This window comes from Pelodiscus sinensis, chromosome 2, assembly GCF_052426305.1.
Source record: "Pelodiscus sinensis isolate ZL-2025 chromosome 2, ASM5242630v1, whole genome shotgun sequence".
NCBI lineage: Eukaryota > Metazoa > Chordata > Testudines > Trionychidae > Pelodiscus > Pelodiscus sinensis.
In genome coordinates, this window is record NC_143053.1 from 69,931,417 (window position 1) to 69,950,173 (window position 18,757).

General features: G+C 40.4%; 1 protein-coding gene across 4 annotated transcripts in view; it reads right to left on the minus strand.

Annotated features, from left to right (window-relative positions):
* SNTG1 (syntrophin gamma 1) overlaps nt 1–18,757 on the minus strand; it is a 532,572-nt gene that overhangs the window by 194,424 nt on the left and 319,391 nt on the right. For all 4 annotated transcript variants that reach the window (XM_006112171.5, XM_014577356.4, XM_075920716.2 and 1 more), the window contains 2 exons: nt 2,551–2,653; nt 602–684 (listed from right to left, as the gene is read on the minus strand). In XM_006112171.5, coding sequence (XP_006112233.3) covers nt 602–684; nt 2,551–2,653 — 186 coding nt within the window. The remainder of the gene's footprint in view (nt 1–601; nt 685–2,550; nt 2,654–18,757) is intronic.

Below are 18,757 nucleotides of genomic sequence, written 5' to 3' on the forward strand. Positions count from 1 at the left end.
GGGTAAAATTGTTTAATCAGCACATTACCAACTAGGTTTAATTATTTTAGAGTTCAGCAGCAGCATCCAGAGTGACTTTGAAAGCTTTCTTACCCATACTTTTAAAAGAAGCATTTGAAATGTAAGGGACACAAATGACTTGATCATACACATTTGTAGTAAGAATGCGCTCTAATGTCAAAATACCTGTCTTCTCACTAGTAGCTGATTAAGACAGAAATGAAACAGCTGGCAGTTCCACTTGACTAAATATACAACACTGACATTCCATTATATTCTGCATGTGTCTCATATTAACCATACTTGGAAGTATGTTGTCTCTCTGGCAATTATTCTTCAATAAAGGGCAGAAGAAGTGAAAAACAATATCTAGTTCAGTCAAGCTTAATTGAAAATGAATAGAGGATGCCTCAGAACAGGATGAGTCAGAAGTTGTATATGTATATGCAAGAAGACAAAACAGTAACTCTTACTCACCAGCCAAACCCAGTGTTACTTAGGTGGCCCCATATACTTCTACTGTTGCAGATTTTTGTCCATATCGTTCCTGGAATATTACCCATCATCTCATTAAAGAGTTAGCCCTGAAACAATTTCTTACCGTATTGTTGGGATGGTAGTTGAGATGCAAACCACTGTCACAGAGGGGAGATGATGTGCCACTGCTTTGATCACTAGGGACACCTAATAAAAACATTCATGCATATAATACTGTCCCAGATTCAATAAAGTTAGAATTCTTATTCAAGCAGTTACATTTTTGTCCTAATCACAGTCATGGGGAGAACTGAGGTATTCATAGATTCAATTGTTGGTTTATCTTTTTATTCATGAAATATCCATAGGCAGACTGATATTTATATGTTTGTTATTCGGTGAATGACTGACCTGTTCTATAGCAACCTATGGATTTTTCATGGACTATTACTGTGATTATTAGCTATTCATAATTCTCAGTGGGTATGTCTACACTACAGAGAAGATCAAAGCTGCTGCTGTCAATCTTCCAGGGTTCGAATTAGCGGGTCTAGTGAAGACACACTGATTTGAACTGACAGGAACACTCCAGTTGATTCCGGTAGTCCTGCTTCCACAAGGAGTATGGGAAGTCGATGGGAGAATGTTCTCCCTTCGATTTTCTGCAATGTGGACAGCGCCAAAAATCGAGTTAAGGTACTTCAACTTCAGCTACGTAATTAATGTAGCTGAAGTTGTGTATCTTAATTCGACCTTGTCCTATAGCGTAGACATACTCACTCTGATTACAAAAGAGAGAGATTCTCACTTGATAGCTGAATGGTCAAGCAGTGGATTGGGATTTGAGGATTCAAGTCCTTATTTTGCTGATGTGGTACATTCCAGAGAGTGTCCTATAATGATCAGGCAAGAAACTACTTCCTGAACTTGAGAAACTCTTGTGCAAAACAATCACTGAAATGGAAATGTTTCAAGGAACATTTTGGTTTTGGCAAGACAATGTTTTTCAATAGAAAAAAGTTTCAAAAATATTCTAACCAGTTCTACTGGTGAAGAAAAACATTACCTGTGTACAGCTTGAGAGAAATAATGAATTAATAATAAATTCATGAAAATAAACTGAAATATTTTAGAATAAGTTTAATATACCAACATATTATATATATGTGTGAATGTGTGTGTTTGTCTTTATAAAGCATATACTAACTACTTCTCTACTGTATTCTCAATAAACACAGTGTATTGCCTTCGCCCCTGAAAAAGATCCTGTGTGCTTCTTATAAGCATAACACATATATATGTGCACATACATAGACACATAATAGGATTCAGACCAGGTATTTTAGTTCTCATAATTAAAAGCTAAACATTATATTTTTACTTTCTTTCAAGTTCCTTTTTCTGAAAGTAGAGGTGAGTAAATACATAATCACATATATACAGCCACAGATATACTGTAACTATCTACAATGGTGTACCAACACTTATAATTCATTATAATGTATTAGAAGAGAACAGCTGCTTCCATGTATATATCTTTCAAGTTCTGATTGGGGCTAATCAATTAAAATTCTGTTGCACTAAAATAAAATACTATTTAGCTCATAATATATTAATCTACAGTTAAAAGCATATCTCAACTAAAGCCCTTAAATGACATTTAAATTGAGAAGATGAGACCTTAAAATATAAATGTGAGATCTTAGTTTCACATTTAGAATACATAAAGCTTTCCCATTTCAATGCCATTCTATGTTTGAAAAAAAAATATATATATTCTGTGCCCAAATCTCAGCTCATATAAACTGGTGTAGCACTATTGAATTCAGTAATGCTTATCTGATTCACACCAGCTGAAGGCTTGGCCTCCCATTTTTCAGGCAAAGATAGCACTAGCTAACAATGAATGTCAGCACAGCACCTGGTGATATTAAAAGGTCAAATTCAGGCCACAGAACTGACTGATACAGCTCCTTCCAATCATTGCCAGTGCACAGGAAATTTGGAAATGAACAGTAGAGTTTCACATGAACAATGAATGGATTTTTCTTTTAGCTAATCACATATGCTTACATGCACAATCTTCATTCAGTGGCAATTTGAGAAAAGCAGGTGCTCTTTTCAGAAAGGACACTGTTAGGGTCACTTCTTCTCCTGCATTGCGAAGAACCTGAACCTGAAGATTCAATACAAAAGGCATAAATATGTGTTTTAGAAAAGACAGTAACAGTTGTAAAAACACCCAAGAATGTGTAAAAACGAAACACATTTGCTCTGTGACTTGTTACGTGACATATAAAAAAGAACAAAAACCACAAAGCCTGCTGCAACCTTTTCTCCAGTGTTTTTAAACAATTTTGTTTTTATGAAGCACTACTTTGTAAATCTTTCACATCAATTCACAGAGATTTCATATCTGTAGTTTCCATGAGTTCCTCATAAATCTACAGGAACTGTGTGTAAATCCCATCCTGTAGTACTAGGTATAAAGAAACAATGATGACAGGATCATAACATATTAGATGCAATCTCTAAAACTGACTTTACAGCTGTGTTGTACAGTCAGTGTTGACATTTTGTAAATGCAAAAAGATTACACACACACACACACACACACACACACACACACACACACACACACAAAGGAGAGCAAATTTGTCTCTCCATTACCCTGCACATCAATTCATGAACTATGCATGAACCAACGGAATATTTCTCAGTTCTGAACTGTTTTCCATCTTGGGACTATGCAAATTTCCTTACTAATGGGATGAAAATGGCAGTCTGTAGCCAAAGGAGAGAGACCTTAGGTCAGGCATGTCCAAAGTCCGGCCCGCGGGCCAATTGCGGCCCGTGTTTCGGTTTAATACGGCCCCACAGGTAATTTGGCAATATCTATCTTTTATGGCCCCCAGCGAATCCATATGAATTGAGATGAATACATTGTAAAATCTCAGTTAATGTCAGTTGGTCTAAATCAGTTATAAATATATTTGGATACAACATGTATACTTGGTGTTATGTTCCTGTTCATATTTTTTGAACTTAAAAGTTGACAGACAACCTTTATTACCAATAATATGTAATGTACTTTACAATGTTCCTGACATGTATTTCAGCTTCCTGGATTTTTTTTTCATCTGGCCTTCAGATATGAAAGGCAGAGTGATTTAACACCTGTTTAGATTTGTCATCCATGTGACGGAATGAAAAGTATGCTGTTTGCAATAAACTTTGCATAAAATAGTTAATTTGCGTTTAATTTTAATGGTTCAAAGAATGTCAGGCAAAATGGTCAGCCCTCACGCATGTTCACTTCATAAAATCTGGCCCTCTTTGAAAAAAGTTTGGACACCCCTGCCTTAGGTGAATATACCCAGGCCAGTCTAGTTCTGAATGTGCCTTGGGCCTCCCACTATTGACACCGTCCTCCTCCCTTCTCTGAACAGAAGATTTCACTGCTACAGACAGAAGGAGGGCAGGCAGCTCAGAGAAGTCATAACCAGAAGCGTAAACTTCCAGGCACTAACTTCAGATTTGCCTTCCTGCTGAGGGGTGGCCAATGCCTGAAATGAGGACTGAAAAGGTGGCCCTTATTCCATCATGCAGCGGGTGTCCATTATGAGAGGAAAAGGTAAAGCAGAGAAGAATGGGCCACATACCAACATACAAGAAGATGGTGACATGCATAGGAGAAGTGACCTCCTCCTGACCTTTACCTTAAAATGCTCATTTAAGAGGTAAAAAGCCACATTGGTAGCCTAATATGAATGGTCTATAGTGTTAATAGAGATTACAGAATGTAGGGAACCACTGGATCATCACATCTCACTTCCAACATTACACTGACCAAATAATTTCACTCAGTTATACATACATTGAACTCAACAACTTGTGAGTGACTAAAACAGATGAATCCTATTTTGAACTGAAGAAGACAACAACAAATGGAGAATCTATCACTTCTCTAGATAGTTTGTTACATGGTTAATCGTACTGTTATGCCTCATTTTCAATTTGAATTTGTCTGGTTTTAACTTGTAACCAGCATCAAAACATTTCTCAGAACCTGGTCATCTTTTCAATCAGACTCAAAGGAGGAAGATTGCCTTGCCAACAAACCAGAATCTATAGCCAGATCCCAAATATGTAATGCATGAAGTGGTGTTAAAGTTTCACTGCAACACTGCAATTATACAATATTAAATCATAAAAATACCTATCCTCACCAGGAGGGCTGATTAAATATTTTCTCTCAGATCTATCTTTCAACAAACAACTGGCATTTGGACTAAACGACATTTGTTGTGAAAAATATTTATTTTCTATGGAAAACTTTGAATTTTTTGCCAAAAAAGAACACCAGAATATTAGAATGCTGAAATATTGACTCAGATATGCTGTCATGGAGTTAAAGGGATATGTAGTTTGATTGCCTCGTGTCCTCATTTTACTTATGTTTCAGGCTTCCGAGCCAGTCTTTATCTCCCATAATTCATGCAGTCAGGAGATTTCCCCAATACACTTCCATTCTGTCACCAAGAGGAAAGATCATGATGCTTCATGGGAAATGTAGTCTAACCAAGAATATCACCCATGTGGGGAACATCAGAATTATAACTCACATGCTGCAATTATTTTCAGTTTCAGCTGAAAAATTTTGGAATTTGATTTCTCAAAAAAAAAAATCAACATTTTCTGTGAATTTGTATTTGATTTATTGATTTAGTCTGCTCGTTAGTAAAATACCAGAATAGTTCAACACAAGTTCAGGAAATTAATTTTTTGCCATACTCTTCTAAAAGAGATGGGACAAATTCCAAAGCAATTTGACTGAGTATATGTGATGTATATATAAACAATTTTTCTGTTTAGTGTCAGTTCTGGAAAAAAATTAAACTGGTTCAGATTGAACCAAATGTAAAACTTTTTGGTGAATTAATAAAATTCTTTTTGTGTCTGCATCAGGGCAGGAATTCAAACCTGGGTCTCCCACCTCCGAGGTAAGCTCCCTAGCTATTGGCCTAAAAATGACAAGTGACAGCAGCAACAGAAACATTGCTACCATCATCTCTTCCAGCTGTTTTATGACCAAAACTTTTCATGACACGTTGATAACTAATATTGGGTCAATTGAAACTGCTTTTGTTACAGACTACATTATTCATCCAACAAAAATTCATCCAAAAATTCTTCCCAAACCTAGATTTCCCAGGATATTACTTCTTTGAAAATAGTGGACATTAATATTAATGGCTATTGTTATAAAGGATGGTAGGTAGAACATAGAGTTACAAATAGCTTGAAAATGCAAGTTGTTCATAAATCTGAAATGTTTTAACTGAATACTATGGTTGTTCTTTCAAAAGTTTACAATTGAACACTGACTTAATGCAGCTTTGAAACTTTAGTGTGCAGAAGAAAAATGCTGCTTTTAATTCTCTTAATGTAAATTAAGCAAACACGGATACAGTTTCCTTATATTGTTTTTTTGGTCCTGCGTAATTCCATATTTTTGGTTCCAAATGATGTGCAAGGTTCATTGTGCAGTTTGTAACTCTGGTGTCCGTAACTCTGAGGTTTCACTGTACTGAGTAGTTTAGATCTGAAAGGTAGTTTGGGCCTGAGTGTTAAAACACTGCACATTTACCGGTGTGAGCTGAATGTTCATGACAGCTAGTCTATGAGACACATGAGCACATTATCTAAGAGGAAAATACCTTTTTTCCCCCTTTCAACTCCCTTTCAACTCCCCAAATGTCTGTCCCTAGCTTCATAAAGTTCTGGGTTAAGTGTGATGTCACATTACTGTGCATGGTAAGGAATCTCATTAGAGCAGTAGAGGATGACTCTAGTAAGGTTCAAATCAGGATAAATCCATAAATAGGGTGAGCATCGGTCCCGTTTTTATTGGGACTGTCTCGTATTTAAGCTGTCTCCCAGACATCCCGACATTTTTTTCAAAAGGGGCAAAGTGTCCCATATTTGAATGCCGCTGATGGTCCTTGAGTTCCTGGGTCAGGCGCAGCTGCAGTAGCCTCCTATTTGTGGCTGGCAGTAAAGCAGGTACCAGCATGGGGTGTATGGACTCAAGACAGGGAGCCAAGGGAGAAACCAGGTAGTAGCTTCACTCTCTGTGCACCCTAAAGAAGGGAGGGAAGTCTGCTGGCCTTTCAGGAACATGGGGCTGAAGCCCCAGCCACCGGTGCCCCTCCCAGCTGGGGCTAATGCCTCTTTCTCGAGCGCCTCCACTGCTGGCTGCAGCCCTGTTTCCAGGCAGCCCTCCCCACAGGGCTGACGCCTTTTGCCACCGTAGAGCTGAAACCCCATTCCCAAGCAGTCCCCAGGCACCATGGAGCTTAGCCTGGTTCCTGAGCAGCCCCCAGCCACCATTGGGTGGAAGCCCTTTCTCCGCTGTGGCAATCAGCCCCGGTTCTGGGCAGCCTTCACTGAGTGGCTGAAGCCCAATTCCAGGGTGGCTCCAGCCATGAAGCTCAGCCCCGTTCCTGGGTGGCCCTCGCTTTGGGGCTGGAGCCCCATTCCTGAGTGGCCCTGGCCACAGAGCTCAGCCATGTTCCCGGGTGGCTCTTGCCACGGGACTGAAGGTCGCCCACTGCATATCCCATTTCCTCCTCCCCCTCTACTGTGGGGCTGAAGCCCTGAGTGCCAGCAACCCCTTCTTTGGGCTAAAGTCTCAAACGCTGGCAGCCCCTCGCCCCTTGGTGTCCCATATAGGGCTTGGGCATAGGGAAGTAAGGTCACCCTATGCATCAGTGGTTATTAACAAGGATGAGAAAGGACGAGATCCCTAGCCTCTGTTTACCAGAGGCTGGGGATGGGCAACCATGAATGTATCACTTGATGATTACCTGTTCCGTACATTCCCTTTGAAGCACCTGTATTGGCCACTGATGGAGATCAGGACACTGGGCTAGACAGACTATTGGTCTGACTCAGAAATACAGCAATTCTTATGATGAGTTTGAACATTAAAAAGCTGTATTTATGCAAGAAAAATGAATGTGTAGAGATGAACAAATAAGTTACTGGATTAGGACAAGGATATTTTCCTGGAAAAGTGATTGCATATGGTAAATTTCTTTCCACTTGCACTTTTAACACTAATCAGTATATGAACACAGTAAAGGAGAATTCAGTTGTAAGGAATGGAGTCACTGATAAGCATTTTATCAGATCTGCCATCCAACCTTCACAATGAAGAAAATAGAGACTTACTACAGTTATCCAAAATACAGGACTATGTAGTCCTGTATTTTGTTTCAGCTACACCACACTAACACGGCTACACTTCTATCACTATTCTATAGTTATCCAGTTACTTTCAATGGATTTCAAGTTTGCACTGAAATGTAAAATATGGGTACGTCTACACTAGCTCGTTAGTTCGAGCTAGGTAGGGTAATTAGGGCAAGCGGAGTTGCAAATGAAGCCCAGGATTTAAGTATCCTGGGCTTCGTTTGCATGTTCCCGGGCGCCACCATTTTTAAATTCCCTTTAGTCCAAACTCCATGCTCACGGCTACACGCGGCATGAGTTAGGTAGTTCAAATTAAAGATCCTAATTCAAAATAAAGATTCCACGAGGAGTAACGGTAGTTTGAATTAGGGAGATGAATTGATTTGTAAGACTTCTACATCTATAAATCATATTTCTTGCTCTTCAAATATTGCATAATAAGTTATTAGACAACTAGCTAGTGGACATTACATTCTTTCCCTTCCATTGCAATTGTTTTACTTTTCCATATAAAATCAAAGGAGTTTTTAAAACTATGTGGCTGTGTCTATACTGGCATGATCTCGTGCAAAAGCGGTAGCTCTTGCACAAAAACTTGCTGCCTGTCTACAATGGCCATGTGTTCTTGCGCAAGTAAACCAATGTTCTAATGTATAAAATCAGGTCTTCTTGCACCGGAACTCTGACGCTCCCACTCAGGAATAAGCCCTCTTGTGCAAGAGGTCTTCCAGAAGAGGCCAGTGTAGACAGGCAACATGAATTTCTTGTGCAAGAAAGCCCTATGGCTAAAATGGCCATCAGAGCTTTCTTGCACAAGAGAGCGTCTACACTGGCATGGATGCTCTTGCACAAAAGTACATCTCTTGCGCAAAAGCACATGCCAGTGTAGACGCTCTCTTCTGGAAGAGTTTTTGCAGAAGAACTCTTCCGCAAAAGAATTTTTACATGAGAACGCACCAGTGTAGATGTTGAATGTATAGAAAAAATAGCTTACAGTGCAGCTGACTTCATTTTCCTATTTTTTTTTTTTTTAAAGAACAACAATTTAACTTCATGGTCCATGTAATATGACATATCCAGGGCTTTGCCCTTGGCCATACAACCGGTTTGGTATATGACGTTGGGAAAATCACTTAACCTGGCTGGTCATGAGAAAAAAGTGCATATTTCTACCTACCTTCATTCTGAGAGAGCTACTGATTAATAATAATTCACTGCTTTGTTGGCTCAAAAGCTTGTATCACTCACCAACAGACGTTGGGCCAGCAAAAGACATTATCTCACCCACCTTATTTCTCCAATATCCTAGCACCAAAATGGCTACAACAATGCTATATCTCTATATATGTCTTTTAAAATGTAGGAGTAAATCATAACTCTAAATAGAATTTTAAAACATTTAAGGTATGTCTATTCTGCGGCGCTATTTTGGGATACTCCTGGTATCCCAAAATAGCTATTCCGCATCTTGACAGCGCACCCATTATTTTGAAATATATGTCAAAATAATGCTTGCATTATTCCTATGTCCCTGGAAACCTCATTCCATCATTTCCCTACGAAAGCTCATGGTACTATAAAAATTGTTAGTCTCCAAGATGCCACAGGGTTACTCATTGTTTTTAAAGTTACAGGCTAACATGGCTACTCCTATGTGGCAAAAATTTCCAGTAGTGTGCTATATTCTATACTTCTCCTCAATTCTTTTATAACAACATTCCATTGATCTTTCTTAGTAAAACTATTCCAGCAGATGACAGAATACATTAATAAAATGCTCATTTTATGTGTCTTGTTAAAGCACAACCAGCAGTTTTATTGATGAAGAGCTATCTAGTTCATGATGAATTGCCGTCGTGTAAAATACAAAATGGCTATTTTAAGAAACATCATTCCTGTAATAACTGTACAGATGAACTACAAAAGAAGCCAAGTTGTGTAGATAATCTGAATTCCAAATATTTCACATAATTCTTTAAGCCAAAAATTCTGATCACCTTAGCTCTCATGTGTAAATTGGAAAAGAAGTTTCCAAGTGAAGTGAATTTCTTTGAATCCAATGAATTCACATGCTGCCTATGCAATAACCAAAGATGGGGTACAGAGTTGCAGGGCAGTCTTGTGTGAGATCAGGCCATTGTATAAATATACTCTGATGTGGTCACACGAATGCCATTTCAGATCACTTGGAATAATCTGTATGGCATAATGAGCTCTACATGGTACCAGGTTAAAGTACAGATCACACAAAAATGCACTATTTTTGTTAGTGTTAGTCACAGTTCACCTTTCACACTGATTACGGCATGAATTTGGCCAATTCTCTTTGATGTAAAACATAAGACTAAGGCAACAAGATTTTTTTAAAATTTTTTGTATAGAATCATAGAATACTAGGACTGGAAGGGACCTCAAGAGGTCATCGAGTCCAGTCCCCTGCCCTCATGGCAGGACCAAATCTGATAGACATTTATCTAACCTATTCTTAAATATCTCCAGAGATGGGGATTCCACAACCTCCCTGAGCAATTTATTCCAGTGTTTAACCACCCTGACAGTTAGGAAGTTTTTCCTAATGTCCAACCTAAACCTCCCTTGCTGCAGTTTAAGCCCATTGCTTCTTGATCTATCCTCAGAGGCCAAGATGAACAAGTTTTCTCCCTCCTACTTATGACACCCTTTTAGATATCTGAAAACTGCTACCATGTCCCCCCTCAATCTTCCCTTTTCTAAACTAAACAAACCCAATTACTTCAGCCTTCCCTCATAGCTCATGCTCTCTAGACCTTTAATCATTCTCGTTGCTCTTTTCTGGACCCTCTCCAATTTTTCCACATCTTTCTTGAAATGCAGTGCCCAGAACTAGACACAATACTACAATTGAGGCCTAACCAGGGCAGAGTAGAGCGGAAGAATGACTTCTTGTGTCTTGCTCTCAACACACCTGTTAATACATCCCAGAATCATGTTTGCTTTCTTTACAACAGCATCACACTGCTGACTCATATTTAACTTATGGTCCACTATAACCCCTAGATCCCTTTCTGCCGTACTCCTTCCCAGACAGTCACTTCCCATTCTGTATGTGTACAACTGATTGTTCCTTCCTAAGTGGAGCACTTTGCATTTGTCTTTATTAAACTTCATCCTATTTATCTCAGACCATTTCTCCAATTTGTCCAGGTCATTTTGAATTATGACCCTATCCTCCAGATTAGTTGCAATCCCTCCCATCTTGGTATCATCTATAAACTTAATAAGCATACTTTCTATGCCAATATCTAAATCGTTGATGAAAATATTGAACAGAGCCCGTCCCAAAACAGACCCCTGCGTATATTTTTAAAGCTACACAAGACACAAAGTAAAACAGGTTTCTTATTTTCACAGAGTCACCTAGAACATGCAGTTAACCCAGTTTAGGATTACACATATTTATCAGTGCACAATGTGGTTTTGCATCCTTACCCAAACTCAAAAAGTTGCCAGTTTGCAGCAGAGCGATGTACCAATAAATGCTTGATGCAGTATAACCAAGGCTGGTGAGAGCCAGAGTGTAACCCAAGTGTGGCTGGCAGACTGTGGTTACACACAGTCACTCAGGATGTGTTCTGTATGCTGGGAGGATGTTTGTGAGTGTCCCACATAGGAGCTATTTCAGAAGACATGAGAAGGCATCCACACTTACGAAGTAACAGTGACAGTCTTCCCCCCATTAGTCTGATGTGTGTGTCAGCATTTCACAGTGCCTCAAGCAACTTACACAACAGTCTGTATGATGAACTGGCTCACCTCATTAAACCCACCAAAACAGAATGTAAAATAGACACACAAACTGAAAACAAACAAAAAACATGATGCAATGTAAATAACTTCCTTGGAACTATGGAGGATCTGTTTTGACCTGTTAGAATTACATTAGACAGTTATTCTAAATCCAATCCTTAGAGATCGTCGCCTCCCAGCCTGATTAGGCAGGAAATTTATTGGAACAATTGGCCCAGCCTTAGTTGAATGGAGGAGAATAGAAGAGGGAATGCAGAGGTATCTCACCCCTTCAGCATCTCTATCTAGTCATTGGCAAACTTGGAAAGGCATGGAGATAACTGGACCCTCATCCTGCCTTTTTAATAATGTAAACCAAGGGTGGAGATCCTAAGGTCTGGGGACTTGCCTGGATTACCCCCCGAGGCAAAGTGACACCCCTAGCATTGGTGAGTCTGTGCTGGTGCTCCAACCCTCCTGCCTTGCCACCACAATCCTGGAACACTCCAAATCTACTAGCCTGGGCCCTCCCTAGGCTCTGGTGTGCAAGGGGAATGTGGCGAGTGTCTTTCTCCTCAGACAGCGGCCACGTCAGCAAGGGTTTGTTTGTTTGTTTTGCTTCTTACTTATGTGCAGCCCCTGAATGACTTTTCTGTGTCAGCGGCTCCTGATCGAAAAAAATGTTCCCCACCCCTGTTTGTAAACCTTAACCTGGGCCACTTGGAGCCTCTCTTTGCTGTGTGTAGAGAAGGTCTTTCCTCTCCTTCCCTGGGACCGCTCAGTCTGGATGCAGTAACAGTTGCTGCCTCTGAGGTGGGTGAGGATTGCTTTGCGCAACTTTGCCAGAGAACACGGGCCTAGGATCACTACTCCATGATTTGAAGCAGATGAAGCCACAGGCAAAACTGCACTGTCTATGAACAGTTGCAGGAGAAGGGAGCAGGAGGACATACTCTTCATCCCAGACTGAGGAGCAGTCTAGGATGAGGAGATCTCGATGGGCAGGAACCCCTATCCCAGCAGAGACCATTCCCTTTCCAGCAGCCGGCGGGTCAGAAGGGCACACCCCCTTCAGGTGAGACCTTGGACCCCCTTTCAGAACTAAGACACAGGTAAGATTCAGAAGTTAAGTCTGGTGACAGCAAGACTCCCAGACTACTTGAGGTTGAACTAAAGGATGGAGACAGTGTGAACATCCCTGGGCACCTGCTCCTTAACCTGCAGTTACACCTCCAGTGTAAGCAAAATGGTGCCAAGGATGAGGTTCACCAATGACCCACAGGAGAGGAAGGAATGTGCCAAATGTCTCAGTCTACTATGACGGGGAGCTACGCAGGTCCTTCCACTCTGCTGTGATGTCTAATATCCCTTCCCCAGCAAGGGATGTGGGTTAAATTGCCTAAATCACCTGCCTTGGTTGCCTAAAAGAAGCAGCCTGCCAGGAAAAAAGCACCCTTGCCAGTCAGACAGACAAGACTATCACAGGTGTAGCCCCTGTCTCAGCAGGTCACGGAGCAATCAGAGCAGGAGACAACCTCATCTCAAAGTACCAACACACACCTGACTGCACCTGACTCCGAGTGGGAGACATGGGAGCCAATGCTCCTTATGTGAGGACTGATTGACCTTGTGGGATGTATTTAGCAGCAGAGGTTGAAAAAAATGTGGAAAGGGGAATTTATGGATTTATTCACCCTAATTTTTGTGAGGTTTACATAGAAGACATATTAAAGAGAAAAGAAAGATAAAGACAAACCATACAGACCTAAGATAGCTCTGCCTCTAGATATCTGGGCACTCTGACAAAAATGATTATGAAGATTTAAGGTATGGAAGAAATTTCTTGAGCAATTTAATAGGGTTTGAGCTTGGCATTCAGACTTGATGCTGTGCATGGAGCTTCTGATGCCTCAGGAGACAGGTTTGGGGGTTTACTATCAAGGGCAGTGGTATGCTCAAAGGTGGCCAGAGAATTAGGAAGAACATTATGTTCTTGTATTTGTTTCCCCATTATTAGTGGTGGTCACTATTTGGGGGAAGACATTCATGAACAAAAGTTTTGTTTCTGGTGTGACAACCAATCTATTGTTCACATAATGAATGGATAGACAGGTAAGTCTACAGGTTGAGCCTCTCTAGCCTGGCACTCTCAGGACCTGACCAGTGCTAGAGAATTTGTCAGACCACAGGAGGTCAATATTGTCTAGCAGCATTACCAACACTTCCACTGCTTACTGGGCTCTTAGAAGATATTTCGGGGTAAAATGGAGCAAAAATAACAGCACAGAACACAGAACCAGGACTCATGGTTGTAAATACACTTTATGGGACCAAGGGAAACTTGGCCATAGCTGAATGTCTACTTATCATGGGTAACTAAAATCATGCTGGATCACGGATGTTGCTGGACCAGAGTGCCAGACTAGAAAGGTTCAACCTATACCTAATTACCCAATTTGTTCCTGCAAATCCAAGCAGCTGCTATTGAGTCATGTTTCAAGAGACCCATTGAAAACTTCAAACTCCCTGCAAATCAAGTCTTGTACATTAGTTGATGGATAATAAATGACTGCAGATTTACTTATAAAGTATTTCTGTAATGGCATGTTGGCCAGAGATGAATGAATAAATACAGTGGAAGGAGGAGAATTTATTTATATATAACAATTTAATGAAAATATAATTCACAACAGAAGTCCACAAAGTCATATACAACCACTTTTTAGGTACACCCATTCCAAAAGACAATTAAAAATTCCAGCAAATGAAGTTGGGTATATATTATATACAGGCAGTCCCCAGGTTACGTACAAGATAGGGACTGTAGGTTTGTTCTTAAGTTGAATTTTTATGTAAGTCGGAACTGGTACATAAACCAGTAGGGGAAACTCTAGCCAAACATTTCTCCAGAGCTCAGTTGTACTCTCCCACACCTCACTTCCCTCAGTCCTTTATTCTCAAGCTGAGGTGTCTGCTGAGAAAAGCCGCTCTGCGTCTCCCTGGTCTGCTGGGGGGTGGGGAGGGCGCGTTAGCTTCGCGTCTCCCTGGTCTGCTGGGGGGGAGCAGCTAGTGCAGGGTTGCCTCACCCCGTTTGTAAGTAGGGATCCGATGTAAGTCGGATCCATGTAACCTGGGGACTGCCTGTTTGTCAGATTTTTCTAAAGAAGCAAGTATTTCTAAACTTACCACTGAACAGTCTGCAAATCTTAGTGAAGTACATACTCAGATAAATCTTTCAGACAGCCTTTCAAATAAATATTACTGTGCTCAACCCTTTCAATTAAATAGTAATTATGATTGAGGAGCATAGTACAAAGTGCAGTAATATTTCAATCAGGACTGCAATAGACCTGTGATTACTGATTAGTTGCATGTTTATGTTCTCAAAATTAATTGAGATGTGTCAGCAAAATGAAACAATGTACGCAAATCAGAAAAAAAGTTTTGTAAAACAGAAGCATGAAAAAATGCTGTGACAGTGTTTTTATGCTCCTGTCTTACTAATCTTGACGCCGTTAATAAATGCCATTCCAAAGACAATGCATTCTCAGATCATGTACTCTAACTCCTAGCTCTCGATTGGTAAATATTCTATCCACCGGCCTCCATGCCATCAAGCATCAACTCTATATGGAGATTTACAAGCCATCAGCACCATGTGGAGATTATTAAAACCAAGGAGTTTAACGTTTATGTATTTATAGACTCTAGTCTACAAGAAACTCCACAGCAGAGGGCACTCATCCAAAGCACCATTGGCACACATTTAAACCATATGTGAAACACAATTACAACATGGGAGTTACAAAATACAAGTCACCCAAAACAGTAGCACTTCTGCCTCCCTCCTTCTTTCCCTCCCTAGAACAAAGCACACTGTTCAAAACCTCCACCAGACTTTCCTGGTAGATATAAATCCAACTCTCAGCTGCCTCAACTCTTCACCAATACCCCAGGCACACCCACAGTCTTTGCACCATACCCAGAAGCTCCAAAAATACAGGTGACTTTGGATGACCTTGGAAGAGGGGGAGGTGGAAACCATTTCTAAGGAAACAGGTCTTTACAGAGAACAGTGTGTCAGCATCCCCTTTCTTTTATAACAAGGGGGATGCGGTTCAAATGAGCTGCTGTTGTAACAGGCAGTTAGACATGGACTTGAAGCATTTAAAGTTTTATAGGTCACAAATGACACCTTATGTTCCACTGAGGAATAGTCAGGCACACAGCCCTGGTGATGCATACTGCCACTGCATGGTCCCATTGAATAAACCGTTTATTGCAACCGTTTATTTACAGATTGATTTAGGGTTAAGCCACACAGATACGATACCGCACTAAGCCAGACTAGAAGTGACAAAGGCATGAGCAGCAATAACAAGGTCCACATCTGAAAGAATCAGATGTAATCACCTATCCAGCTACAGAAAGAGAAATATGCTTGGCTGTTGGGGCAAAGTGAGTGAGTATCCAACATTGTCCAGATTGTGCCTGGGGAGGAAAGAAGTGAGGTCAAAGACTCTTCAGGCTTTATCTACATTGGCAATTGAGCAACAAAGCTTTTATCATTCACAGGTAATTAACTCCTCACTCCCCAAAAAAACTTTGCTACCTCAAGTACTAGTGTAAACAGTGCCTTTTTGACAGAACAAAAGGAAAAAACTATGTGGCACTTTAAAGACTAACAAGATGGTTTAATGGGTGATGAGCTTTCATGGGCCAGACCCACTTCCTCAGATCATATTCTGGAAGAGAATTGGCATGACCATATATACCAAAGGAATACAATGAAAAAAGTGAACACATTATTAAACTGACAAATCAGATTTAGTTCAGAGGGTGGGGTGAGGGAGAGGGAGGTAGGGAATAGCTATTTATGAGTCAACAGATGGCTAATCATGGGTGATAAGTAGGGAAGCTAACTTTGTAATGGTTAAAGTAATTGGCATCTTTGTTAAGGCCAATTCGTAAAGCATCAATTTTTTCTCCACATATTTACTCTGGTGACACCATCACTGACCCTAACCATATCAGTTGTATGATCAAGAACTCATTCCTGTTCACCCAGAAATATAATTTATGTCATTATGTGCCAACAGTGTCTTTCTGATATGTATATTGGACAGACTTCTCAGATACTTCGCCAAAGAATTAATGCCCACAAATCAGATATCAGACATCTTCACAAGTTAAAACCAGTTGCTTTTCATTTCAACCTACCTGGACATAGTCTTAAGGACCTTACTACATGAATCTTACTTCAAAGAGACTTTAACACCAGATTACAGAGGGAAACCTCAGAACTTTCTTTCATGATTAAATTTGACATTTTACGAATGGCCCTTAACAAAGATGCTAATTACCTTAACTATTCCAAAGATAGCTTCCCTACTTATCACCCCTGATTAGCCATTCATTGACTCATACATAGCTATTCCCCTACCTCCCTCTCCCTCACCTCACCTTCTGTACTAAATCTGATTTGTCAGTTTAGTAATATGTTCACTTTTTTCATTGTATTCCTTTGGTATATATGGTCATGCCAATTCTCTTCTAGAATATGATCTGAGGAACTGGGTCTGGCCCATGAAAGCTCATCACCTATTAAACCATCTTGTTAGTCTTTAAAATGCTACATAGTTTTTCCTTTTGTTTTAGCAAGATCAGACTAACACAGCTACCTCTGTATTACTTTTTGACAGAAGTTATCCTCTGTTGACAAAGTAAAAGCCACTAGAAGGAGGTGGAAGTCCTTTGTCAGCAACAGTTCTGACAGTGTCTACATTTAATTTAGACTTAGCCATGTTGCTAAAAGCTGTGTAGTGTAGACATACCCTCAGAAAAAGTGGCTGGGGAACATCTGCTTCCAACAATTATCAGCATGCTCCTCATCCTACTTTGATGATTAACTAAAGACAATCACAGGAGAAATAAACACTCCTCTTCCATATAGACTCTTTTCAAAGAATTTAAAAGCATTAAACATTAAGGTGAAACTCACACCTGTGCAGAAAGCCTGCCCAAGGGCTTTCTGCTGCTGAAGTCCCCATCTAGCCCTCATTTGAGCAGCAATATAAAACTTGCTCTGGCCCTCTGCATTGGTGGGTTTTACCCATTAAACCAGAGGTGTGGAACCTTTATTGGATTGGGGGCTGCAGCCCCACAGAAAAATCAGTTGTGGCCCACAAAGAAGTGAAAAGCAAAAACTAACAAACAAGGCAACCCTCACTGACATGGCCCCCAACTGAGAAGGAGAAAGACATTCCCCCCCCCCCCCACACACAAGAGACTAGGGGGGCCTAGGCTAGAAAATTTTGTGTGCTCCAGCCCCACAGGAGGGCAGTGAGGGGAAGGGGCGAGGATGGCTGGAGAGCCAGCATGGGTTCCCAAACCCAGGGATTGAGCCCTGAGCCTTGGGGGCTGGATCCAGGAAAGCTGGAGGCTGTATCTGGCCCTCGGACCTTAGGTTTTCCACCTTTGCATTAAGCCTTACAGTAGTCCTGCGAGATGCTATAGCTAAGCATCCCCACAAGCTGTTGGGTTTAAAAGTAACAGTACTTCTTTATACATCATTGTACAAATAGGAAACACATATAGAGAGGTTAACTGATTGCTACAGGACATAAAACAAGAATGGCAGAACAAAGAATGCAACCCACATCCTTTGCCATCCAAGCCTGATTCCCCACTTCAAGCTGATTCAAGCTTCCTCTCGAGAGATAAACATCATAAACAACAGTGACAACTGGTAACTTGCTAGCCATTCCATTTCAAAATTGATACTAAGAAGAATTCAATGTTGATAAATGCAAGTAATGCATGCTGGAGAATATAATCCCTACTATACACATGAAATAATAGGATCTAAATTAACTGTTACTACTCAAGAAAGAGATCTTGGAATGATCATGAATAGTTCTCTGAAAACATCTGCTGAATGTGCAGCAGCTGTCAAAAAAGCTAACGGAGTGTTGGAAATCATTAGGAAAGGGATAGATACTAAAACAGAAAATATGCTATTGCCTCTGTAGAAATCCATGGTACTTCAACATCTTGAATACTGAATGCAGGTCTAGTCATCCCATCCCAAGCAGATATATTAGAAATGAAAAATGCACAGAGAAGTGCAGCAAAAATGATTAGTCGTATGGGACATCATCCGTAAGAGGAGATATTAAAAAAAACAAAACTAGTGAAGCTTGAAAAAGAGGCAACTAAGCTTGAGAAGCTATCATTGCAGTCCAAAATATCATCAACG